Source organism: Galleria mellonella, unplaced genomic scaffold (genome assembly GCF_026898425.1).
Source record: "Galleria mellonella isolate WM207_F2 unplaced genomic scaffold, CSIRO_AGI_GalMel_v1 utg38, whole genome shotgun sequence".
NCBI lineage: Eukaryota > Metazoa > Arthropoda > Insecta > Lepidoptera > Pyralidae > Galleria > Galleria mellonella.
In genome coordinates, this window is record NW_026442090.1 from 10,148,612 (window position 1) to 10,176,046 (window position 27,435).

Consider the following 27,435-nt stretch of genomic DNA (forward strand, 5'->3'; position numbering starts at 1 on the left):
CCCAACAGCTCTAGAACCACTTGAAAGCCATCATTTAAGAAAGAGGCTGCATCAACCGGTTTCAGCTGGAATGACCTGTAATTAACCACACAGGAATATCATGAATGGAATTATTATCTATGAACCTCTATATTCTTGATAAAAGATAAGAGCAAGACATCATATCTATATATCTATATAATAGTGCGCCACCCTACCCTTTGTCCTTTTCTCAATGTCCTCTACCCATAGGTAGTCTGGAAAATTGCTTAGCGATAAGGCCGGCTTTTGTATCACTTCTGATTAAAATTTACTGCATTTATTATTTTCAATTGATACAATAAAGTGTAAATAAATAAAATAATAAGACAACTGATGCATTTCAGTATCGTTTTATAAAAACCAATCTAAACGTCATAAATAAGTATGTTTTCCCCATGAAATTCCTATGATTCCACGATACAAATACTAATTACGAGGACATTTATATAGCTTCGTTAATTTACGAGAAACCATATTATAAAAACGATAGTAGAAAGAGGGATGGAAAGTTGGGTGGTTTTTAATGGGTAAAGATTAAATACCCCGCCTGCGCTATCGGCATACGCGTGCGGGTCACTAATGAGAGATGGTTTCCGAAAGTGCTTGGAGGTACCGAACTGAATAGGGTACATTGCTAATAATAATGCTGTTAGATCATAATCTAATAATCCCTTTACGCCTAAGTTGGGTGATAAGAATTTATTAATATACGAGTATAGGTAACATTAGAAATGGTTGATTTCATAATTCCCTCGCCAAGTCAATCAATGGAGCAAAGGTGGACTTAGTTTGAAAACCAAAGAGCACGAAACAAGCTCTTAAATAAATTGTAGTGGTCGAACTAAATACAAAAGAATGCTGCTAGATTGGAAATATATGACTATATTAATTTCTAATAAACTCATAACACATTTACATTAAACCAAATTGTGATTGTGGATTCACTCCCTTGGTCTAACTCCACTTTATGTGATGTAACTATTTATCAAACTTGACATACGATACGTTCATACATTTCAAATGATAAAAGGTATTTATAATTACTTACTATATTAATTAATATAGATTACGTCAAGCTATCTTCGATAATGACGCGTTGGGATTTCATTGTAGTGCGTGATTGCCAAATCATAAAATTCTTTTTATACTTACGTGTAGGTGTGTGTAGAATTAAACATTGTTAAATAAATATCATATACCTACCTATATATATTTATATACAGTGAATATTTTTAATCATTAGTTGTTGGACATTATAACAGGAACATTCTAAATGAAATTAGTTACAAATTAAAAAGTCCAATTAATTAATCAATTTTTAATCTGTAGTATCAGAATCATTAAAGACTTTCTGTGATTGGGTTAATTAGTGGCTTGTATAAATTTTTATTTATTTCCGCTAATATAAAATTTTAATTTCATTTTTTTTTGTCTCTATCTAACTTGGTATCATTTATAATTTTGAATAGTTTAGTGATGTGAAAATTGGTACAATAAAAAAACAAGCGACTACTAGCAACTTTGATTGCATTTTGGATGGATGAGCATAAGCAACTCCAAATACTACAATCTACCTATCACGCCTTCTGTAAATAACAAGACATTATAAAACTTTATCTAGCACAAGACTCAGGCACAGTATAAACTTCATCACAATCGTAACTCGGGTCCTCATGGATATACTTTTCATATTATTGAAGGAAGACTACTGATTACAATAGTACAATCGAGGGGGACTATTAGCAATACGGACTACCAGTCCTATTGCTAGCAATATATCATATCAGGTCGACCTCCACGTGGTCCCCCTTGATACCATTTTGCTGAATTCCACGTGTATTTATTCCGATGAGCTAACTGACCTGCCTTTTCATTCTCACTTATATTTTAACACGGGTAACCTACCATCTTATACCATTACTGCAGGCGGGATTACCATTCCATTATTATCCATAAAAAAATGGTACAATCGGTGTGCTGGCCGGATTTTCCGTCCCCTTGTAGATATTAGTAATTAATATTTAACTAATTGAATTTTTTTTATCTTCCTTCGTGTCAAGACATAAAATTAACAAAGAGATCCAAGTGTCCAAGACCTTATATGAATATTCATTCATATCTTCATACACAGCAAACTAGAGCAACAATTGATAATGGATGATTGCTGTATACAGTGACGTAAATACTCACGTTGCCATTTTTATATAAACTGACGTTATATTGTAAATGCGGCTATTTTTAAAGATAGACAATAGAATTATACTTCCTATATTTATTTCTAAGTTCATTGCACTGACTCATTTCAAGGCGCCGCTGTGCTGATTAAACACTCCTGTACACGTATAGCTGCAGTGCAAAGTTATTTTCCGCCAAATGTGAGTCAGTTCACGATATCCTGGCGCATGTTTCGTCATTGTCATTACTCGAAAATCCATTATTTATTCTACAGTTATCAATTTATACCATTCCATTTTACACACAACTCGACCGATTTTAAATTAAAGTTATTTTATTGTTTTATACTCCAACGAGCATACATTTTGACCAAAAGTAACTATTTTTTAATACATATAAGGAATGTAATAAAGTACATAGTATTCAGGTACCCTAAAAGTAAATAATATTTCAATTAAAAACAATCGGTAAAATCGATTTTCAATTGGCGAAGATATCGCGTAATATATACACCATAGATTTGTTAATACTATCGAAAAATCAGTTCAGTAAAAATCTCGTTCCATATTCTTTATTTTTTATATTATATCAGCTATTAACTGCCCACTGCTGAACATAGGCCTTCCCCATAAAGGGAGTTTTGCCAGTAATTACCTCGCTCGACAGGCGGATTAGCAACCGTAGATAGATGCAGCCAGGGCCGTGCCTGGGTATATGGCCGCCTGCGTGCCAGTCTGTATGGCCGCCCCCAGGATAACATTAAAAAAAACTACTTTAATTTTTAATGTTTATTATTATACACAGGGCATCAAACCGGGAAAAAAATCAGTTTTTGGTTAACCGAAATCGGCCCAGTAAACAACTTGTAACGATTTGGCCGCCTCTTAATTTCGGCCGCCTGCGTGCGGTGCACGCAATGAACGCCCGTCAGGCACGGCCCTGGATGCAGCCCATTCCTCGATTATTAAGTTCCTTTAGTCGCCTTTTACGACTTCCATGGAAAGGGTGACCCATTGGCTCGGACCACACGACATTATTTTTATGTTACCTCCATATTATGTGTCAAAAAATGTTTAAGCATTTTACCAAATTCATCCTAACAACTGTTTAGTTTATTAAGAAGTAATAAAGATGTATCAGTACTGATACAACAAAAAATCGTGTCTAAATTTCTAAAAGAGAAGCAACGTAGCTGCGGACATTGCTATGTTGTAAATGTTCACGAGGGAATAACTACTTTCTTGATTGATTTTGTAAAATATTCATGAAAGAAAATCTGTTATTGCATAATTTAGTTATATTACATAATGTTGTATACACCAATATACTTAATAATAAATTGGCTTAGAGTATCTTATTAATATGTAGGTATCACGAAGACTGGAATGGTAATCACGAATGGTAGTGCTGATAAGCATCATTATAATTGTAGTATCTTATTCTAGATACGAGTATTGTTTGTTATGTAAACACATTATACGTATTTGTATAGATAAATATAACTTCATTTTTTATTTTAAATTTAATAATGGTGAACAATATCTGACTTATAAATAAAATAGACGTCACAGTGTACACTATATTTACGGCAACCCTTATATATTGAATCTTTTTCATATTGTACCTATCAGAAATTGCATCGGCTGTATAAGGTAAAGTCCCTTCTTTTCAAACCGAAACAACAACAGACGTATAGTGTTACTGATTTATGGCAGAAGGAAATAGATAAGACATTGTAAGTATCTAAATAGACGAGAGTACAAAACTTTACTCAGGTAAAGTATTGTGCGATTTTTTACACCAGTTTCCACGAGGCGTACAAAAACAACATAATATACATAAATAAACATAATAATAAATTGATCCGATATTCTGCTCATGTCCAATAGTACAAAAATCGATTGACTGAATGTTTCGATTTGTTACTAATTTCTTTTTGAGAGAATTTCCACTAAATTTGGTTATTTTTTACAGTTAGGCAATACACTATTCACTGCTCATTTTCTGGCAATAATGTCCGAGTACGGTACGCTAAATATTATACCACAGCCCACACCATAGCACACCAAGGCTGACATCAACTGGCACGTCAATATATAATCACAAAAGCCTCCATATTTGATGAATTCAAATTATCATGTATCACCTCGAAATGGAATGTCTGCCATTGTCCTCTACCAAACGTAGCTACATCCTAATGACGCACGGTATGGCATTCATTGTATGCCACACAAACGCCTTGCCATCTGTGTAAACGAAATTCGCAATGATTACGTATTTATACACAGTATATGAACCACATTAAAATTGTAAATTATTGTTATATTTTTTTTTTTTTTTTTTTTTTTTTTTCTGAATGTGTTTGCTGTTGGCCGTGTGTGGCCTTTACAGCTTCACCGGACGCGAATGCAGGGGCGAGTGCTGATGGCACTCCAAGCCCGCGAGAGGGGAGCGACAGAGGTGTCGACTCTTTCTTATGGACTGCGGTGTGTGTGTGCGCCTAAAGGCGCCAGAGTGGCTCGGCCTCGGCTTAGGCCACCGCACTTCGACCCCCGTCGAGGGACGGCGAAGGGTCGGTACGTCTGGGTGGGTGAGATTGCGACGCGGTTGTTATGCGCTCGGGCGCAAACCTGATCGCGCGCGGACCGTGTGTCGCGAGGGTTCTTCGCCCCCGCCGGCGGGGGCGGTGTGTGCGATGTGTGGGTGTGTTTGTAGGGGCTCTTGTCGAGGGTTCCGCGGTAGGTAGGGAGGGAGACGCGTTTGCCGTCGTAGTTGGATCATCGGGGTCCAAGAGTGCGTGCCTCGGGCGACGACGTTTTGGAGCGACGTTCTCTATGGGGGGTTTGTATTTGACCGCTCTTACTATGAGCGGATTTGAATGGGACTCGGCTGAGGCAAAGTAGCGTCGAGACGCTTGCTTCATAAATTGCCTTATAGTGGGTATTTTGAGGTCGCGGTGTAGATCCACGTTGCGCACGTACCACGGGGCGCCCGTGGCCCGTCGCAGAAATTTATTTTGCACCACCTGAAGGGGGTGAAGTAATGAAGGAAGGGCGTGGGCGAAGACGACACTAGCGTACGTCATCACCGGTCTTATACATGCTTTATAGAGCGTCAGCTTTGCGTTAAGCGACAATTGGCTGCGCTTGTTAATAAAGGGATGGAGGCGTCCCAGTATAAAATTGGCCAGGCCTCGGACGCGCTTAAGATGAGATGCGAAACTCAACTTGGAATCTAGTGTCACGCCTAGGTATTTGGCTTCGTTCGTCCAGGGGACGGGCGTGCCAAACAGCTGAATAGAGGCGGGAAGGGATGGTTTTCTTTTGGCCGTGAAAAGCACGGCGGCGCTTTTATCTGGGTTGACTTCGATGCGCCATTTTCTGAACCAGTAGGCCAGCTCGTCCACCGCCCGTTGAAGCCTGTTGGCTGCACAGGCGGCCGACGTGCTGTCCACATATAGGGCTGTATCATCAGCAAAGAGGGCGATTTGCACTCGGGGCTGACGCGGGATGTCGTTGGTGTACAACGAGAAGAGGGTGGGGGAGAGGACAGCGCCTTGAGGGACGCCGGCTCTAATCGGTCGTGCGCTGGAACGCACTCCATTGACGCGATAGCGATATGACCTATTGGACAAGAAGGCTCGTATGATGTGCACGAGCCTGTCTGGCACTCCCATCTTGTGCAGTTTGAAAATCAAGCCGCTGTGCCAGACTTTGTCAAAGGCCTTCGCTACGTCGAGAAACAGGGCACATGTGACCCCGTTGGATTTCAGGTGTCGGGCGTTGAGGACGTGTTCTACTACACGATGTACTTGATGAACAGCTGAGTGCTTGGCTCTAAAGCCGAACTGCTCATCGATCAGGATGCCTTTGGACTGTAGCCAGTCTTTCAGGCGTGCGAGTATTAGCTTCTCATACAGCTTCCCCAGCGAGCTGAGGAGACTGATGGGGCGAAAACTGGTGGGAAGGGACTTATCTTTCCCAGGTTTGGGAAAGCCTACGACATCGGCTTCTTTCCAAGCATCTGGAAAGATGGCATTGGTAATTGCCGCATTGAAGATCGCTACTAGAAGTAGCAGAATGGTTTCTGGCAGACTCTTAAGGAGTCTGTTAGAGATACCGTCGGCACCGGGTGCCTTTCGGTTGGGGGTTCCTTTGATGAGTGTTCGCACCTCATCCAGTGTAACGGGGGGATTGACTCTACTGGAGGGATCGACAGGATTCGCTCCACCTCGGATTCTACCTTCTCTAGATGATCATCGGGCACCGGAAGGGTACTCGGCATGCATTGGGCCTCTAGGCTGTCTGCTAGGCATTCAGCCTTTTCTTCATCAAATAAGGCCGGACTGTTGTTTGTTCGGACTAAGGGCGGAAGGTCGGAGTAACACTGGTCTGTTTTGAGGGTTTTGGCTACTCGCCAGTACGCGGTATGGCAGGGGGTGAGTTCTTTGGTGAACTTATCCCATCTGTCTCGCCGAAGTTCCGCTATGCGACTCTTTACTTCGCGCTGTAAATCTCGCAGGCGGGTTCGGTTCTCTTCTGAGGGATAGCGGTCATACGCTCGTGTGGCTGCATTCTTAGTGCGCAGCAGAGCCCTTACATCATCAGGCAGGTTCCATCTACGGTCGCCCGTATCCGGAACCTCCCTGGAGCAGTCCTTGACTGCCGACTGCAGGTGCTCTGTTAGCGCGTCAATGGCTGTAGTCGTCTCCTCGATAGATTCGACTACGTCCGGGATGCGGTCCAGTACCGGAGAGTTAGTCGACTCGAGGACTTTCTCGAGCCGGCTCCAGTCCGTGACCGTTTTAAATTGAGGCGCCCCGTCTGCAGGTGGGCCTAGCGAGAATGTGACGGGGCGGTGGTCGGAGATGAGTTCGGCATGGACCTCCATAGAACTCAGCCTTAAGGCTACGTTCTTTAGTAGGGCCATGTCGAGGATGGAGGGCTGATGAGCAGTGTTTGCCGGATAGTGCGTGAAGTGCACTGGGGGAAGGATGTCGAAACCCATGGAGAGCGAAAGGCGTTCCAGGGTGAGACCGTTTGGGTTCGGATAAGCACAGCTCCAAAGGCTGTGCTTGCAATTTAGATCTCCGGCAATAATTACCGAATCCCCCAGGTCCATGAGAGCTTGGAGGTCGGCCCGGAGTAGCTTTTTGGAGGGAGAGAGATATGCCGATGCTATATAGATCGGTCGGTGGTCTGTCATCGCGAGGAGGCATATCGAGGCTTCCATGTTTACGAGCGGAGGCGTGTCGATCGGAATGCACTGAAGGGACCTTCGGTAATAAATTAACGTACCGCCGCCGCGACTGATGCGGTCATTGCGTACGATATTGTAGTTTGCGATTCTTGGACCGCGTGTTGAAGGCTTGAGGAAGGTCTCCTGTAGTAGGAGAACGTCCACCTGATGGACGGTGAGAAACTCACGGACTTCGTCTCTTTGCCCTTGTAGTCCGTTAGCGTTGAAAAACGCTAACTTAACGGACCGAGGTTTGCATCTTTTCGCCCTTAGATCCATAATTAATTGTTAAAATTGAGGATGGCGACTAGTACGCCGATGTGCTCGCAGACGGCTGCGAGTCTTTCTTGTGGGTCGTTGACTGACCTTAATTTGGAGGCCAGGGCCGTAATCTCGCCAGCGTCGATGGAGCTGGCGAGTTTCGCTACTAGTGCGAAGTCGGCTGCGAAGCTTGAGCCTATGTTCGTTCCAGTTTGCGGGGCGGGGCGCGGAGGAGCGGGCGATGCCACAATCTTGGCAAGCGTGGGAGCGGTTGCAGATGGCATGGTGGGTGAGGGGGTCGCCTTGACGACCGGAGGTCGCACCCAAGCATTTTTTGGCGGGGGAGGTGGTGCAGCTGAGGGCTGCGGGATAGTAGGGGGCGCGGGGCGTGCTGCGCGGGGTGCCTGAGCCTTTGTGGCTTTTGCGGAGGCCTTGTTTTGGCCGGGACGGGGAGCGCGGGGACATCCGCGGTAGTTAGCTGTGTGGCCCTGTGTGCCACAGAGTACACAGCTAGGTGGGGTCGGGGTGCCACTCACGCGAGTGCATTGCTTGGTGCCGTGGTCTCCCAGGCACTTGACGCAACGTTCGCGCGCGTAGCAGTTTCGGGCGGAGTGCCCATAATTTTGGCAGCGGTGGCACTGCCCGGGGTAGGTCCGCTTATTTGGCGGTTCTACTGATAGGCCTGAGATCAGGCAGACACTTCGGATGTTGAAGATAGATTTCCCCTCTGGGGAGAGATCTAGTACCACTAGTACCATGTCTAGTGGCGTTTTGGCCCTGCTGCGGTACATCCTGTGTACCTCGTGGACGGGGTAGTTTTGTGAGCGGATATCTGCGAGGATGTCCTGGCAGTCCAGCTCCTTAGGGACGCCGCGTATTACTACGCGCAGTCGTTTCTCCTCCTCGAGGGCATAAGTGTGGTAACCCACACTGTTTGTCCTGAGGAAGGAAGTTAACTGGCGATGATCCGCCGATGTGGGAACCACTACTCTGATTCCTAGTGAGGTTACCCTTGCATGGGTAAAGGATATGCGCTTTTCCTTCAGCGCAGCTGACACCCTGTTCCAGGCTGTCTTGTCCTGGATGATTATAGGAGGAGGAGGCCTCACTTTCCCCGCGTGATCGCGGTCGGTTTTATCGGCGTTAGCCGGAACGGGTGCGCCATCGTTGGCACGTTTATTGTTATATACTATTTGGTATTACTTTAGCCGAATTTGATTCTCGACTGAAAAAATATAGTACATATCTAAATGCTTTTCTAAATTGACTGAGTATTCTGGATTGTGCTATGAGATGTTTATGATGTCTTATTCATGAACATTTTATGTTAAATACTTGCTAAACACGTTAAATATTTTTTTTTTTTAATTTGTAGTTTCTTTGTAGGGGCAAAAGTTCTAAATAAATACAAGAGTAATCATTATATATTTATCAATCACAAAACATAGCAGGCTATAATAGCTTTATAAGATACCAACCAATTAGAATAAATCCAAGTTTAAATACAGCTGAGAACTCTCCATAATATGCTTATTATATATAGACATTTCTAAACACTATTACATAATTATCACATAGCTACTTACACTATATATAGTTGGCCAGAATACTATAGAGCTAAAACAACAGTATATGCTTTAATAATAATTTAAAATAACAAATTGAATGAAGATGAATTTTAGTTAAACTTTTTGCAGGTTTGTTGTAAATGCTTGTATATGTAAGCAAAATACATATAAAAATTCTCGATTTATTTTTTAAATTATCGTAACTGGGAAGTAAGTACTTAAAATATCTGATAACATTATATTGAATTAATATGCTTATCGCATACTTAATAAACCATGCAGGCCAATGGATCTTCCTTATGTATAATGTACAGATAGTTCTTCCCTAATTCAACCTCGAAGAAGCATCCAAAGTATTCATCCATGTCATAGAATACATAATAGCGCACCATGTACAATTCCAAGAAGTACGTATATAAAACTTAATATTTTTATGCTGATACTTGATTCAAAGAACAGTCAGCAGGCACAACTATTCTAGAAATTGAAGTACCTTACATAGAAGTTTTATAATATAGGTATTTAACCAACCTCAGTCAATAGATACATCAATATACAAAAGATATATTTATGTGTAATTCCGTACAATAAAAAACTATTATTGAGAGTTAGGTAAGCAGAAAGCAACCTCCTTGTTGAACTATCGATGTCGTTTCTTGATTTGCCTATTATAAACTGGCTGTTTTCTCTGTCAGATTATATAAGCTAGGACTAATCTTCCTCAAGTATTATATGATCCAGAACAAAGCCTATGGCTATTGCTTATGCATAGGCAATTCCGTTCTGGATGTAGGTACCAAGGAAACAGTGGTAGTGAGGCGAAATTGTGAAATGGATATTAGTAAAATTTGTTCTCCCAAAATTTTTTTAGACGTGTATTTGACACCTCTAAATTATAGTGAAGCAAACGTTCATAATCTAGTTACCGCTTACTATCAGGCCAGCCATGTTCTTATTGTTTCATTCACAGGTATAGAGAGTGGATATTACTTAAGTTTGTTTATAAATGAAGTATATATTTCACTCCAAGATAGGAACTTTTACTTAGAAAGTCAGACAAACCTGAGAAAGTCTTGTATAATAAGGTCCACTTAGATTATTCCAGACCGCCCACGTTCCTGTCGTATCTACCTCCATTTTCTTATATGAGTCTACGTAACTATACAAATTAACAGCTTTGTTAATCAAAGAACAATTGAATATGAAAAAAAAAATTTATAAACATCACATCACTCCAAATAGCCGCTTACCAATATTTAAAATAACCTCCAAATTAATCATCGTTGCAACCCTAACCTCATCCCCAACATTACTGATGAAAGCATGATGATGACAATCACTATCGTAAAACCATAGACACAGTACTAATATAAAAACATAAACTATCATTCCATTACATCTCTTTTTTCATTTAAAAGTTAATTCTTGTCCGTTCAACTAATTCATGCATTGTTTCCAGCCAGCATCTTAGGCCACATCTTAGACCTCCTACCACATATAGACATAATATCTTATGATATAACATTTTATTTCGATATTTCCTTCTCTTGGACTGATGTATTGTGCTTTTCCTTAGTGACTCCTTACAACATCCCTAAGATAAAAAAAGTAGCGATGCATCATATTTTCTACTCATAAGACTACGAATATGAAATTTGCATATACCAAAAAAATACTATTCTTTCCAGTAAACTGCAAAAGAGAAATAAGTACACACAAATTTTAAGAAACTATCAAAAGTCATACACGAATAATAATTATTTAGTTATACGTGGTTAGATTCTGATGATGACCGCCAGTTATGATCCATTATAAGAAAAAAAACCAATAACAATATTAATAATTATTATTAGGTATCTGTTTCAAATAAGAAACAGAATAAATAAATAATTACTCAATTATCTTGTCATAAAAATAAAAACATGTTTTTTATAGCACGTCTATACTGTACTTAGATCCCTTGCGTAAGTCCAACTCATACTTAACCGGTTTTTACTAATTGTTTATTAAATAACTGATCTTTATATAATAAATAATGATAACTAAAGTACTTTAAATGTTAAGAAATTTGGTAGGTACTGTATTTACTTTTCATCCATGACCATGTCACAATAGAAGACGGTTGAATGAGTCTAAACTCCGTTAGAATACCGCTTGATGACCTGTCCCAAAATCCTAGATAATCAAGACATTCGCCAATTTTGCATTAATTACAATTGAAAATAAGTACAGATTTATGTAAAATATACTTATTATTTTAGACAATATTCAATTACCTACTCAATAAAGTAAGAACATCTGTAAAAATATATGTATGTACACTAACAACGCAATAAGTGAACGCTGTAAATTTTAATGTTTATTATCGTAACAATGTCAAAATGGTTCTCGATTAGATAAATAGAGTTTCATCAATCATCGATAAATTTTATTTTTATCACGGACGGATTCGGCAATTTCAACGTAAAGTTTATATTTTTTTTTTGTAATAATATTTTATAAAATCATGTGACTTGTTAATAATAACAATGAAATACAATAATAATATTACTTTACCAGTTTTATGCTGAAGACATTAAAATTCAAAATGGTCCATGTAAGAGGGAACTGACTCTACCACGATGACAACGATGGTACAGTCAGCTAGCCCTTATATAAGCCATTTTGAATTCGAATATTTTCAGCATAAAAATACTATATAATTCCACGAAATTATATTTTACTCCATTAAAATACCTTGAAATCTGATAAATTAAAATGTAACATCAACGTGAAAAACAGTAAAATAATGTATGAATGTCAACGCTTTATACAATTCGTCAAGTGTATAAAATCCACTATCAAAAATGTCCTCTTATCAAAGATAGACTAGATTAATCCTTATTCTTATCCTCTAATAAAGAAATATCAAATTACCAATAATAAAATTAAGAAGATAATATATTCCACCTGAAATTACAGTAACTGGCTCCAAATTATTCTGGGTATAGCATAAGAAAACGAATCTATGTATTTATTTTTCTTATTAAATTTAGGTATTAGTCATTTTTTAATGGGTAATAATGGTAGTAACTTGACACGTGGTCCCGGCATAAAATAGGCCACCCCTTCCTTTCCCATGGGTGTCGTAAGAGGCAACTAAGGGCAGTAAGCAATAGGGCTGTTTGATTCCATTACTAACAATCCTAATTCCCCGATATTTGTTATTAGGTGCCTAATAGTAAAAATAAAAAAAGACACATGATTATTATATATTTTCAATTTTATTATACAATACATGTAGTCTATTTTTTGAGATAAGAATGCAAATAAACTACGCAACTGTTCTATGTACTTATCATAAAAGAAATCGATTTGATAATTTGCATTATTACGTATAATGATTACCTACTCAAATCTCGTATACTTCTTTTCATTGCCTAAAATAACTTCTATTATGGTTGGATATTCGTCGTATCGTTAAATAAATTGTAAAAGGCTATTCAGTTGAGAATAATAAACTTCAGTGCAGACAAAAAGAACATGAAAAAGTGATTGCTATAAGTACAAATACAACTTTAGCTTGAAGTGCAATCAGTGAACGGCACCTTAAATAGATTTCACTTTCTATCCTTGTCAACGTCATCGTCACCTTGGTTGTTTTTTACGACACCTAGAAAGCTTTAAAGTGACTAGACATTATAAGTATTTGACACTAAAAACAAACAAGATTATCTAAAACATATAGTATATTTATTTATAGATAGCAATATACTATAATAATATATAAAATAATTGGGTTGGCTGGAAGAGTTCTCTTTTAGAGATAAGCCCACCCTTGCTAACAAATTGTAACACTAATCACTGTATCTTTTGTTCAAGTGCAATAAAGAATATGTATATATATATATATATCTACGAAATTCATTCATAGATATATATTACACCAATATTACTGTACTTGCAAATAATAATCCAAAGGTACGTTTTGCAGATAGAGTATGATATATACTTGTACACGTATAAAGGCAGAAAAATAGATATTAAAGACCTCTATTTTTTAAAAGTATCGTAACTGAGAAGGAAGTACTTATAACGTACAAATGAAAAATTACTATATAAGTTTACACCTTTTGATGGAATAACGCTATATCGTTATATATACACATATAGATAGAGATAGATGATGCTATTACCTACCTCAATTTACGTAAAAACTAAGTATAAGAATAACAAATATACTCGTATTTATTCTTATGACATATTTCTACTCGCTACCACCAAACTGCTTGCTGCCTTGATGTGACAAATTGATAGCAAGCTCCCACACTAAACTCTTCTAATAATTTATCATCTGTAATTTTTTTTATAATCCTCGTAACTTTATTCGACATTAATTTTACGCAAGAACTCCAAATTGGAGTTTAGATTGAGTCAATTAGGCTCTATTAAAATTAATTTACGGCCAAAAACAAACACGCAAAATACTTACATGCTGATGTAACTGCGTTATGACATCTATAATCTGTGGTTAAATAGGTAAGTAATTTAGGTTTCAATTATGAAATATTCGACCTTCCAGTGGCATTTTTTGTTATTTGTATTTATGGTATGAGCATTACAATAGAGCCAATATCCATTACCCAGAAATAAAAACTAGAATATTAACAGGTACATGTTCTGAAAATAGCGATTGTAGTAACAATGTTATTTCAAACAAGACTGATGTTATTGTGGTGTAAAAATAAACTATAATTTTTAATAAAAACCAATCTTTTCTTATTTCCAGGTAAGCTGTTAAAAACGAATGTTCTTCAGTTGATACAGTAACTACGGTGAGTATTTATTAGGTAAATACTCACTTCCATAGAATTAAAACTTAGATAAGTAAAAACGTAGAGTTTTGTATGACAAATATCTTGCTAAATTGCGCCAAATATAGATAAGTAAAAAAGAAACTTTATTCTAGACAGTTGAACCAATTTCTGTGAAATTGTATCAATGACAGCAATTTCAAATGTATGTCCCTTATGTTCTCTTTTTTCTAAAAAAAAAAAAACAATAATTATCTAATATATAAATTAAATACATAGTATTGTAAACGAATAATTGAATACATTAAAGTAAATCTACCTATTATATCAGACTATTTGCAAAGAATACATTTGACAAAGAGTTTAAGCGTCTGTCAATATTTGCACGTCTCACCTTGAAGACGAATAGACAAGACAAAGATTTCTTGTTCTTCCTTACAATACTCGCAAATTATTTACCGTTATTACTCGTACATATAAGGTAGAATATATGTATAAATAATATTCCGCAGCTTTGCCCGCAATAATTATCTGTAAACATTCAGTCCTATATCGTTGTTTTACAGATAAAAAGACTCCCCCCCCCCCCCCCATCCCTTTCCATAAAAAATTCACAGCTCTCATAAACATGTTTTAGCTATTGAACTGTTTTGTCTCTTGCTTTTGTACTAAAGTCTCAATTTGAATGAAAGTGACAAAACACTGTAATAGTTAAAGCAAGTTTGTTGGAAGTTTTAGTTTTTATGAATAGGGGATAAATGTTCATGAAACAATAAAACTAATCAGAATACATTGCATTAATCTACTACTTAACCTTATTTACTTAACTACACTTTATTATTTATTTAAACTTAATTAAACAATAAAATGTGATACAAAAGGCAAACTTAATGCTATAAACATTCCCTACCAAGTCAACCTTTAGAATATACAGAGACTTAACGGCGTTCGAATTATGAAAATATAATTTATAGGTATTATGTCGTAGTTCTATTAAATATTTTGATTGTTATGGTTCGAAGAATCGCATAATGTAAGAACACAACACATAAACGTGGTACCTATTAGATGTAGAACTACAGAGATGTACTTCTTCTACTGAACGATGAATAAGATAAAATGAAAATGATGAAATGGAATTAATTATATTTCTCTAATAATTATAATTTAAATTCTAGTTCATAGACCACCCACGTGAATGTCAGAACATAGAGAACTGATACTTTACATATGTACAATCGCTTCGTAATAAAATTTAGATAAGGATTTAGGTCAAATTAATAGCTTTACCCTATACCATAGAGTATTTAGTCTGTGTCTATTCAAATGTACAGTAAAAAAATACTAATCTGATTGCGACTTAGCACTTTTCCCGTAATTTGTATAAATGCGAATATTTAATGTAATTATAGTTAGAGATTTACTTATTATAATATTAAATAATTTTATTCAAGTAAACTTAAGTTTTATTAATAATAATAATAATTTAACTTTTATTCAAGTAAATATAATAATGAGTAGGGATAATATTTATATTATTATATGTATCACATCTCCCATATTTAGAACTAACAAAATTTTTCATCATGCCTCCCACCAAATCGTTAATAATTACTCCTCTCCATCCAAAGGTTGCCTGGAAGAAATCGCTCTTAGCGATAAGGTCGCCCATTGTTTTCTCATTGTGATTATTTCTTGTAATTATTTATATTTATAATAAGTTTACTATTGTAATCTTTTGAAGGAAACAATAAAGAGTATCTATCTATCTATCTAAGTGACTTAAATTAACTTTACTTATTTTTTTATTAATCTACCGCCCAGATCAGAATGCAATTTTAGCAAAGAAGAACGGGCAAGAAACACAGCTGTTGCTTTTTTTCAACTAAAATTCTAAGTTTATTTCTACATCATAGGCGACTATAGCACTATGTCCATAACAAGTCAATAATATAATAATATTCTTTGCTTTATTGCTAGGTAAGATATTTTAATTATCTGAATTTGTACATAATATTTACTTATTGTTTGCACATAGATACACAGAATTATCCTTATACATTATACGATATACGTCTCAAAAATAATTTCATAATAACACGAAATCTATCTACCTATAAGGAAAATAACAATCAAAACGGTAAATTCCCAATTCATAAACATTAAAAACTAGATTAGTCCTACTAATATAATAAAATTGTAACCAGACGATGTCTGTACATAGACTCCAAAACAATGTTTTAAAAGTTTTGTCTATCTGTCTGTATGTACATATATTTATTCTAGCATTATACAAAAACTACTGCACCAAATAGCATGAAGTTTCCACAGTTGTATTTCTGAAGGTCTAAAAATGTTATGTTATGTTGTCTAGAAGTGGTATTATTTTATTGGTTTTCCTACTTTGAAATCCACGCATGCAAAGTAGCGAATGAAAAATTAGTTGAATTATAAAATAAACTTTATTTCAATATTATCTTTTATTCTTTATGCTTATCTGAATGTCACTGGTTGATAAAGATATTGTTACATAATTATTATGCAGAAGTAACAGTTTGTACCTACCCGGAACCGCATGGATGATTATGTTAAAATTTCTCTTAGAAGTGATTTTTTTTCAATATAATATTTTTTCCAAATAGCTAACCCGTCACTGTCACTCTGCAACGTATACCTATGATCTAAGAAAAAATTATACAAACATTTTTACAGTTATTATAATTAGTAATGTAATTAGTTAATTAAATTAATGTTGACCAAATAATAACAGCAAACTTTATTTATAGCAAAAATTTATTCAATTTTATTATAAGAACTTATGTATCATTTACAATAAGTACCTGTACTTGTATTCACTTCACGTGTCTGTCTGTCTGAATGAATGAAATTATAATTGAATCAACCATTGAAATTAGTCAACCAACCACCAACTTTATAACTTTCCTTATTTGTGACTCCTTTGATAATGGATTTCTTGAAAAAGTTTACGTGTTTCAAATATATACTCCGTATTAGCTATGTGCTTAAAGTACGCAAAGAAGCCGGGAATAAGGATAATGTTGTATGAGGTAGGAAAAGTAAACGCGGTAAAAACCCGAGCTAAGCACTGTCTACATACCTAATTATGAAACTAAATATATATAAATATTTCTATACGAAATTAATGCTAATATACATATAAATTATGGGTATCTTTAATTGTCTGCAGATAAGGTAACTGCGTCTTAATCATTCTCACGAAACTGGTTAATTTTGGATCAATGAAGTACCAACAACTACCAACTTAAAACAATGAACTTTCCATAGTTTTTCTCTGATTTTCGATAAGGAATCACGTTGTCGTGTAACACGTGCAGTATATGACGTATCAATTCCCAACGTTTACACGTGTGTGCTAGGTAACAAAAACAATCATTTGTGTGAATAGTGAAATTAACTAGTCCATTGTACTCCAGTTATGGAACGACAAACAACATAACGCATACCTAGCTGTTTGAAAGTACTGAACTAGATTGGTACTGTGACTAGAGAACAACAGAAACTAACGTCACGTAAAACTGTGTATATTTTAAAACGAATAAAGAAAAACTTCGAAAAACGTATATAAAAAAAACATGTAAAAATACAAATATGTATATAGAAAAAGCCGGCTAGCCAAGTTGCCGGCAAAAAAAGTACGTCGGTGTATTTTTTGCATTCAGGTTTTCTAGACGTTTTTATCCAAATTAAGAGTCACCTCTTTGTACATTGTCAGAGAACAATTTTAAATTAGGTTACCTATACTTTAACAATGTATATATCGTATAACAATCAATATAATAAGTAATTACAACTAGTCGCTACATAAACTCTATAAGTTATGACACAATTTACATTAAACATTATTACAATAGGAAATATTAGCAATATTTATGAGAAAAATGTTACTAGGAATTTATAATCACATAGCATTTAAACCATGTTGTAAACTTACATTATAATAAGAATAATAAAAACTAAATACTTCCCATTCCATATTCAGCATTCTTTTGATTTATGAGAACAGTTTTTTTATGAAATAACATAATTAAAAAAAACTTTATTATTATGAATAAATTGTATTCTCCTTTTCTGTTTTGAATTATGATAATTAATATTATGCGTAATAGATATATGTATCACTCCGAATTAGGCCAATTATTTCAAAAACGGATAAATTAACTCCAATGGAATTGAAGAGCAGTACTACAGTGACTTACTAAACTCTCCAAATGGATTCTTAGCAGTTAAAATTATAAAGATAATTTGACTTTTACTGAAATTGTGAAAGTTTCGAGACCATCGAATTCCAAATAGTGAAAGGGTAAAGCCTGTTCTAAATATTTTTATTTGATTGTTTTTCGTCAGAGACGGTTATGATTAGGTTTCAATTATTATACTTAATGCTTTAATCAATGTCAATTATTTAATAGTAATATGTATATTCATTTTTCAAAATATTAAACAATAGATAAATAACTGAATAATCCAAACTCAATTCATAAATAAATAACCTTATTACCATTAGATCAAAAACAAAGAAATTCATTAATTTTACCCATAGTCATGAAATTACTACAAAAATACGAAAAAAAGTAAATAGGTAGATAATATAAGCTACACAATTAAAGAAAGACACTCATTTGCAATTTATAATTACTATGGCATAGTATAGTATTGTATTACCTGTGCTGTGTCTAAACAAAAACTTATTCTCATTAAATATTGGTAAATGTAAAAACATTACTTTTTCTGTAAATAAAAAAACACAAAAAACTAACTGTGATATTCGGGTTTATAATTGTACATATGAATATAACTATCTATGATACGGTCCATTTCTTAATCGTGTTATACAAACAAAGTATCTGGGAAACCTCTTTTCCCCTCTTTTGAAGTATGTATTTAAGCGTTACAAAAAACATACACACACAAACACCCGAACCATACATACATACCTATATATATACCTCACAATCAATTTGTTAATATTGTAAAATCTAATATTCATTAGTATTTAAGTTTATCCGATGTAGAACATACTTATATTATATATACTATAACACAAGTCTGACCTTCTTTTGTGTCTAAGGATGTCTACAACTATATTTATACATCTGCAAAATAAATGCAAATTGTTTTTTTGGTTTTTTTTTTTTCTTTTATTTGTATATGTGTTTAAGTTGTTGAAGTTGTGCAGTAAAAAAATTACCATAAAGTTACCAACAAATCTTCAAAAGACTGGATAAATGAATTTTAGCTCTTCGAAAGCTCATAAAGACTCAAATTATTACTTCAGTTCACATGATTCAAAAATCAATTATTAAGTTATTTACCGTTATATAAGTTCATAAAATATTTAACTTAAAATTTTGCTTATCATTGCATTGCACACCCAATTTTGTCACAATGCAAGTGAGCTCTAATAAGAGATTTTCTAAAATACCTACGGAAACGTGATACGATAGATTCCGTGTAAGCTTAGTCATGCCAAAAAGCAGCTAAATTATTAGAAAAATAAACTAAAAATCAGTTCAGCAACATATGGACTCCATACTCTTATCGACTTCCTTCACTCAAAACAAAAGCGGAACACGATTAAACATCTGCGTCAAGTCGTAACCATGTGTCACTGTGTTTATGGATCATAGAGCCTATTAAAAAATCTTATCTTCTTAGCTGCTATGTGAATAACCATTATTCACAGTTACTCGATTAAAACTCCACCGCTGTCACAGAAAATCTAACAGTACTCTGCTGTCTATGATTTTCTAATAGGTACTCGTTTCCCGCAGAAACGGGTCTTACTTGATTTTTTACTAGCTTTAAAATAAAATAAAATATGGACTTGACTTAGTAAGTCTTTCATTTCAAATTTGGAGTCTATTTTTTAACTATTTACTGACATCCGATTGTGCTGAAATTTGGCGTAGTTTATAAGTTCGATGACAATATAATACTATGGTATCATCGAACTCGTGTGATGATGAAAACGAAAGATAAACTGCACATAATAATGATGTCGCGTTCGACCTCGTTTCATTTATTTTAACAATCTAATACCCTGTGTAGTTGGAGGGTGAGGAAAAGCGATTGTTAGTAATGGGGTCTGATATCGCCATTGTAGGTTTACCATGAAATGAAATTCCGAATTATCAGACTCAATTTCGTGTTTTCATACCGAAATCAGCCCAGTAAATGGAGCTTAATGTTTTGTTTGTCATAAATCCTACTATAAAAGCCCAAAGGAACGGATATTTTAATATTTTTAAACAATATGTAAACATCAAATTTATGTTTAATAGCCCTCTAATGATGAAGCCTGAAAACTTGTTTTCAAACAGACTTGTTCTTGCTTGTATAATCATCTATACAAATTCTTATGAATTTATGAATTTGCAGAATCTCATAAATTTGTAATAATTATGTAACACAAATAAATTGTTAAAAACATGGTAAGTATACTTCTCTGTTAAAGTAATAATGTAATACGCGATTAAATATAAATTAATAAAAGTAACTAGCTAAAGCTTTGTAACTAGGGAGTCCTTATGTAACTCTTAATTTCATAATCTGATTATATCTTTAGACTTCCGTGACAGACAAAAAACTCTTTCTACAAGTTACATTCAAAAATCATATATTATTATATCTCACCCATAAGAGTGGATTTTGCCAGTTACCACGCTAGGCAGACTCGTTGGCAACCGCAGTTAGGATTTGATGATGTTTTACAAGGGATACTGCTACCTATTCCTCGACCATTAAGTTCCCTTAGTCGCTTCTAACGATACCCATGAAAAAGGTAGGGGCGGTCCATTGTATGCCGGGAAGACGCAGCTTATAATGCCAAATCTAGGATATTTTGTCCTAATATGCCATCTAGAAATGTACTCATAAGATGTCATGGTTTTCCTACTTTTAAAATACACACGAAGTTGCGAACAAAAGCCAGTTCATAATATTAATAAGGGCATGGGATTATTATAAAATAATTAATCTTTCGAAATTACTCAAGGTCTTAATGATTTCAACAAACATATGTTTGTCGATAAGCAATAAACAGCACGCAGAAGGATATAGGCTAATTCTTATTCTAGCCATTCGAAAAAGTCACAAGTACAACTAATGTATACATAAATGTAATATGTACATAAATTCAGACATGAGTCCTATCTTAACCGAAATTACATTTATGTTTCAAATTTTAATAACTGTATAAATATTATCAACAAAAACAAATCCCAAAAAATAAAAAAGAAACAGCTAATTATACATTAAAACAAACTAAAGATTATAATAAATTAAATTATCATCGCATTATGGATTGCGGAATCATTTAAAGTAATAACATTGCACAATACACTATTTTATAATAGACGTAAGGTTATTATCAAATGAAATAGAATAAACCTACAATAAACTTAGTCATATACGTATTACTTAGCCCTTGTATTCGACTTGATAACCTTACAATGGATATTTCATACTCACTACACACCGTGATAAGTAAATAAATTGATTGATAGTAGATTGAATATTTTATTATAAAAAATTGTTTACTTTGAAAGGGCAGAAGCCTCTAGACAGGAGTTATTATGACTGTAAATTATTATCAAAACTTATAACGGAAAATAAACTGGTCCAGCCATCATAAAAACTTGATAAAGTGGTGCAGAATATTTATTTTAATAGTAGCGGCACAGACTTTAAACTCTAGTATCTGATGCTCGTGATCTTTATTGTCTTATTTATGAGATAATGGAAAAATTAAGAGCACTGAAGAATATATAAAACTTATATTTAATATCACTGTTTGTATACTTTTTTATATTTTAGAAAATGGTTATCATCCCTAAACATCTGCCAAGACTAAAAAAAATACACTACAAACAACACACGTAGACGATACGTAATTATTATAAAATATCTATACCAGAGCGTGTGGTGTAAACATTTTTAATTTTAAATGTAGATAAAGGATATTGTAACATTATATTTATAGGAAAACCAGTGTAGAATTACCAGCAACTTGATATTGAGATAATTAATTGTACACACGCAACGAGAATCAAGGGGACACGTCATGTGCGTTCTCATGAACTGCACCACATCTCATTACGTAGAAGAATAAAACTTGATGTAAAACGATATTTATTTATTTTATTTATTTTTAGATAACTTGGATCCATTTTTGTTAGTCAATATACTTAAAAACTATGTTAATACTTAATTACTAATAATGATCTAGTCCTCTCGGCGAGCATTTTCACGAGAGGACTATCTAATTTATTAACAAACATGTTCAGGATACTGTTGCTACTCCCGCGTATTCGACGTAAAAACGAAGCTAAAGACAGCTTCGTTTTACGCCAGACTGCGTCAAAACTATCTGTGCGAGCGTTGGCAAATATCGCTGAGGTGCTACAGAAGCACGGGAGCCGCAACAGGAACCTGAAATTATTATTAAATTGGATACGCAAAGCATTGCAGGCCCCCCGAGTATACCGGAACCACTGACTCGCCGAATACAACGATGCACAATACGCTTTAAATAGTGTTATTTTCACTGCATTTGTACATCGCATACATACATCGATATACATACATTTTATTTATTTATTTATTTATGAATCCACCAGTAACTTAATCATAAAAACTCACAATATACCTACTTATAATTAACTTAATCCTTACTGTTCACATCACAGAGACTATCAAGTACTTATGATTAAGTTAGGTATTTAACTGTTACGTAGTTACTTTACGGAATTTATATTTTTGTTATTATTTTTTATAGTTATTTTTACTCTTACAGAGTTAAGCTCGCCTGTTGTGGTAGTAATGAGGACTACCAGCTCCATTGCTATCAATGTAGACCAGGTAGACCTCCCCGTGATTCCCCTCTAGAAACTATCGTACTTAATTTCAGGTGAATTAATCATGATGAAATCATTGATCTACCTTTTCACCCATCATTCCTCACTCATCCCCTACCAACGTAAACCGTTAACACAGATGGAATCGGAATTCCATTATCATCCCTTATAAATATCTGTTTTTATAGCGCTGGCTTTATTTCTTAGAAATATACGAAATCATTGAACTAAAATTTACTGATGTTAAATCATTTTATTGCATTATGCATTATAATTGCTACACAATGAAATTAATGATAAGCAATTTAACTTACATTGCATCATAAATCACATTGCATCTTGAGTTACCAAATTAATATATATAGTATATATATATTTCTTTATTGCACTAAAACATACAGTAACAACAATTAGTTAATAACAATGTTAGCAAAGGCGAACTTATCTTTAAAAGAGATTTCTTCCAGACAACCTAGCACAGTGGCATAGGAAGTAGTGAGTGGGCAGTAGTAGTGCTAAACAGAAGTTAAAATAAATATTTACATAAATTATAAATCATCAATATTGTATTAAAAATTAAATATTATATCCATGGTACATAAACTACAAAATATAAAGTCGTCTTCCCGTCCGTCTGTCCCTATATTATGTATTTATGTATATTATATATTTAGATCTTTAAAGCAACGGATTTTAATGCTGATTTTTTTAATAAATAGAGTAAATCAACCGGTAGGTAGTAGGTAATATGTATAATACATGCATAAGATAGTAGAAAAACATTGATAATTTTAGAGGTTTCTAATGCAACGAGGGCCGACGGCGCTATTTAGCATCAGCATTGCACCCGTGCGAAGCAGGGACGGGTCGCTAGTGATTACCTAAATTGAAAAATTAACTCATCTTTCAATTAGTTTAAATAACATTTACGTCTTTAAATACTTAACATTTTACTGAGACTGGGATGGATACATTTAATTTGAAATAAATTAATTGTACGGAATATTTTCTGTATGTAAATTTAGGTTTTTACACTTAATTTAAGCTAAAATGGTGCCTGATCATTGCCAGTTACGTATTTATGTACCAGATACTACAATGACTCATAGCTTGCATTTCGTCATTATAAACGTTTGGTATTTAGCTCAAAGCCCACAGTCACTGTCATATTTATAATCTATTGTTGCGTGTATATAACTTCAGACCGCTTTAAATTAATTCCTTATTAAATTAATTTAATATAAAACTTATATCAAAAGTAAATTACAAGATTAGAGTATCTTTTAACTGAACTAATTAATATTATTGTTTTAAATATATTATTATTATTATTTTTATTGCATTTCTTTTATTATTATTATTTCCAAAATTCACATCTCCCCTCTTATGAGGGATGGCAAACTAATCTCTGGCATAAGCACAGTCGGCCGGGGTTCGGAGGAGCCGGAGTACTATGAAAGCAGTATCTAAGAGCACCGCTTTCTGCATTTTTCCCGGAAGAGAGCTGCGTCGGAATCCCTACCGTCTAAATTGTTGTTGCAGACTAGTTAGAATAAGACTGCTCATTGACAGAACGACAAATTATGGGCAAATCCAACAGCCATATTTTATACTGTATTTACATTATTATAGATAGATGTGAATAGAGTCACATATTAATAATTCACAATATCTACCCATTTGCGCATTTTTAAATGTGCGCTCGTTACTTGTTAAATGGCCGAACCATGGTTAATGGTTAGTATGTTAATTGTTGAAAATTAAACTAGTCTTCCGTGTTATTAAAGTCATTGAATTTGGCAGATCATTATTCTAAACGTGTTGATAGAACAAGTTAATTTACCTTTTAACTTTTTTTGTTCAGTATGAATTGTAGTGTTTTTTTTTAACTCCATAAAGACTTATTATGCAAATAAGCTGACGATTCACCCTAGAAATACCTGTGTATCTGCTAACCGATACGTAAAAACACATATAATTATTTACGTATTAAAAAAAAAAGTTAGAAAACAAAAAGACTCGATAACATAACATGGAACAACGATATTGAAAAAAGATTATCCTATTATATTATAGGAAAATCTTTTTCTTTTCTTGACAGCAAACAAAGTTTCAAAAAAGTCTGTCTTCAGAATATAGCTATATTTGTTATACTCAAAAACCCTTATGGATTTCTGAGTATTACCGACTACTTACCTGAAATATCTAATGATGTCAGTCAATCACGGTTAGCGTGTCAATATAGTAATGACCTGATAACATCCATTGTAGTGGGTATATAATAATATAACATATAACGAATCCATAATAGCCGAAAATACAATAAACACTGCGTGGCGAGTTTGATTGAACATGACGTCATATGCGATTAACGAACTTCCACGAGTATGACGGCATGACAGTGATGCGAGGCGATAATGTGGTCACTGTTAACGGTCTCGTTATCACATCAACACTTTTGATTGTCCATTTCAGATTACCGTTACTTTCATTATATTATGAAACTCTTATCTATTTTTATTTTGTATCTTTTGTTTATTCATACATTCAGACTATAATAGGCATAATGATTAAAAATGTTTAGAAATGTAAACCGTAATAAAAAAATTATGTGGTTTATAATAGGCGAAGAATTTAATAAATAAGTACTTATTGATAACACTCGTACGTATTTATAATATTCGTCCTAGTTCTTCTATTGCCTCATTTATTAAAAAAAAAATGTAATAAATTCCTATTTCTAATGTCGCTACTTAAATACCTGCAGTTTTAAAACGTTTTTTGTAACGACAAATAATTTGTATGTATTTTAAAAATGCTACTTATCATCAAAATAGTGTCAGGGCCAGACCTTCAGCTAACTCGGGGTACGACCGTATGTTTTATTCATATTGTGCAAAACGAGGTGAACCACCATTTTGCATGTATCGTCTTTCAGAGATACAATAATCCACTTTATTCTATCTATTTTACCTTATTTTACTCTTATAATAAAATTGTAACTAGTCGATGTCTGTCCATGGGAGATATTTAAGAAAAATCAATATGAAACTAATAGATGCCAAATTATTAGATTTTTTTCTGTCTGTATGTTTGTTCCGTCATCACATATAAACTATTTCTCCAAATTGGATACAGTTTTCTTACTTATGATCCTGAATGTGTAACTTAAAATGGTGTGTTTGGTGTATTTTATCTTGATGCCATCTAGACGTAATCTATTTAAGTGATTTTACAACTTCTGATACGAAGTAGCGAACAAAAAAGTAATATTAAATATTGTTATGCCTTTTTTATTCTAAAGGTAGAGCTAGACAAAAGAGTCAACAGGAAACAATCACTCTTTCTTTACATGAGTCACACATAAATAAATATAAATAATATATATAAGACATTTGAATATATGTTATTCAAACACACTTAAACGGCTGAATTGATTTGAATGAAATTTGGTACACAAATAAACCATAATATCCTTGAATAAAATATGATACTTTTTTTTTATTAAAAAGTACCTAAAGATCCTTACCTACCGTACCTCCCAGTGACTGTACTAGCGTGAATAAGAAATGTGTATGAATAACGACATACATAATAAATTCAACATTATTTATACACAAATGAATTACCGAAGCATTGGAAGTATGGCATAAGTGTTCCATGAAATTCAACATTGAGAAACTGCTCAATCGTTTCATTGTCGTCAAAAAATTATAGAGTTAAAATAGAAATTTTATTTTGCACTAAAAGAGAACTCTTACAGAAGCTTGTATGTCTCGATCTTTGATCAAAATAATTTACATTAATGTAATCTTCGTGTGCAATTTACACTTTGTAAATAAAGAAATAAACTAAGTTTGGCGTTTAATTGATACTTACATACTTTAATTAAAATATCTAGTAAAAAATAAATTTCTATTATATGTATTGTCGTACCTTTTGTTATAAATATTGTCTAATTAAAATTATATTAATATACCAATTGCATCTGTTACAGGTACGGATGTATGTCCCATGAAATCAGTGGTCAGGCGCATCGGACAGCAACTGTTCTCAGCTCTCAGTACGAAAGGCCTCGCAATGCTTGTGAACCACGGGATAGCAGAAGAAAAGGTAAATGCAATAATAAATATTTTCTACCTGACTTACATTTTGTGACAGGAAAGTTATAGAACCGTCCTGAAATAATTTGTTGTTTTTTTTTCCTATTTACAGTGATAAACAAGTTGTCGATAATTCCAGTTATGCATAAAACTGTAGATTGATTTAATATTTACACATTGCAACCCTTGACGTATTTATGTGTGATGGGTTCACAAAGATAATATAATATAGACTCAGTAATATCAATCCATTTCACACTATATATTAAATATTTTAATTCTGAACATTATGTAAGATTATATATTAATAATACATGATGAATTAATATTATATTATAAAAAAAGAATAGATTTAAATTTCCTCGTAGTACGGAATGAA

The 27,435-nt window shown here is 34.2% G+C and overlaps 1 protein-coding gene across 1 annotated transcript in view; it reads left to right on the forward strand.

Moving 5' to 3' along the window:
• LOC113523090 (uncharacterized) overlaps positions 1-27,435 on the forward strand; it is a 42,875-nt gene that overhangs the window by 6,224 nt on the left and 9,216 nt on the right. Inside the window, exon 2 of the mRNA XM_026908958.3 lies at positions 26,951-27,066. Coding sequence (XP_026764759.1) covers positions 26,951-27,066 — 116 coding nt within the window. The remainder of the gene's footprint in view (positions 1-26,950; positions 27,067-27,435) is intronic.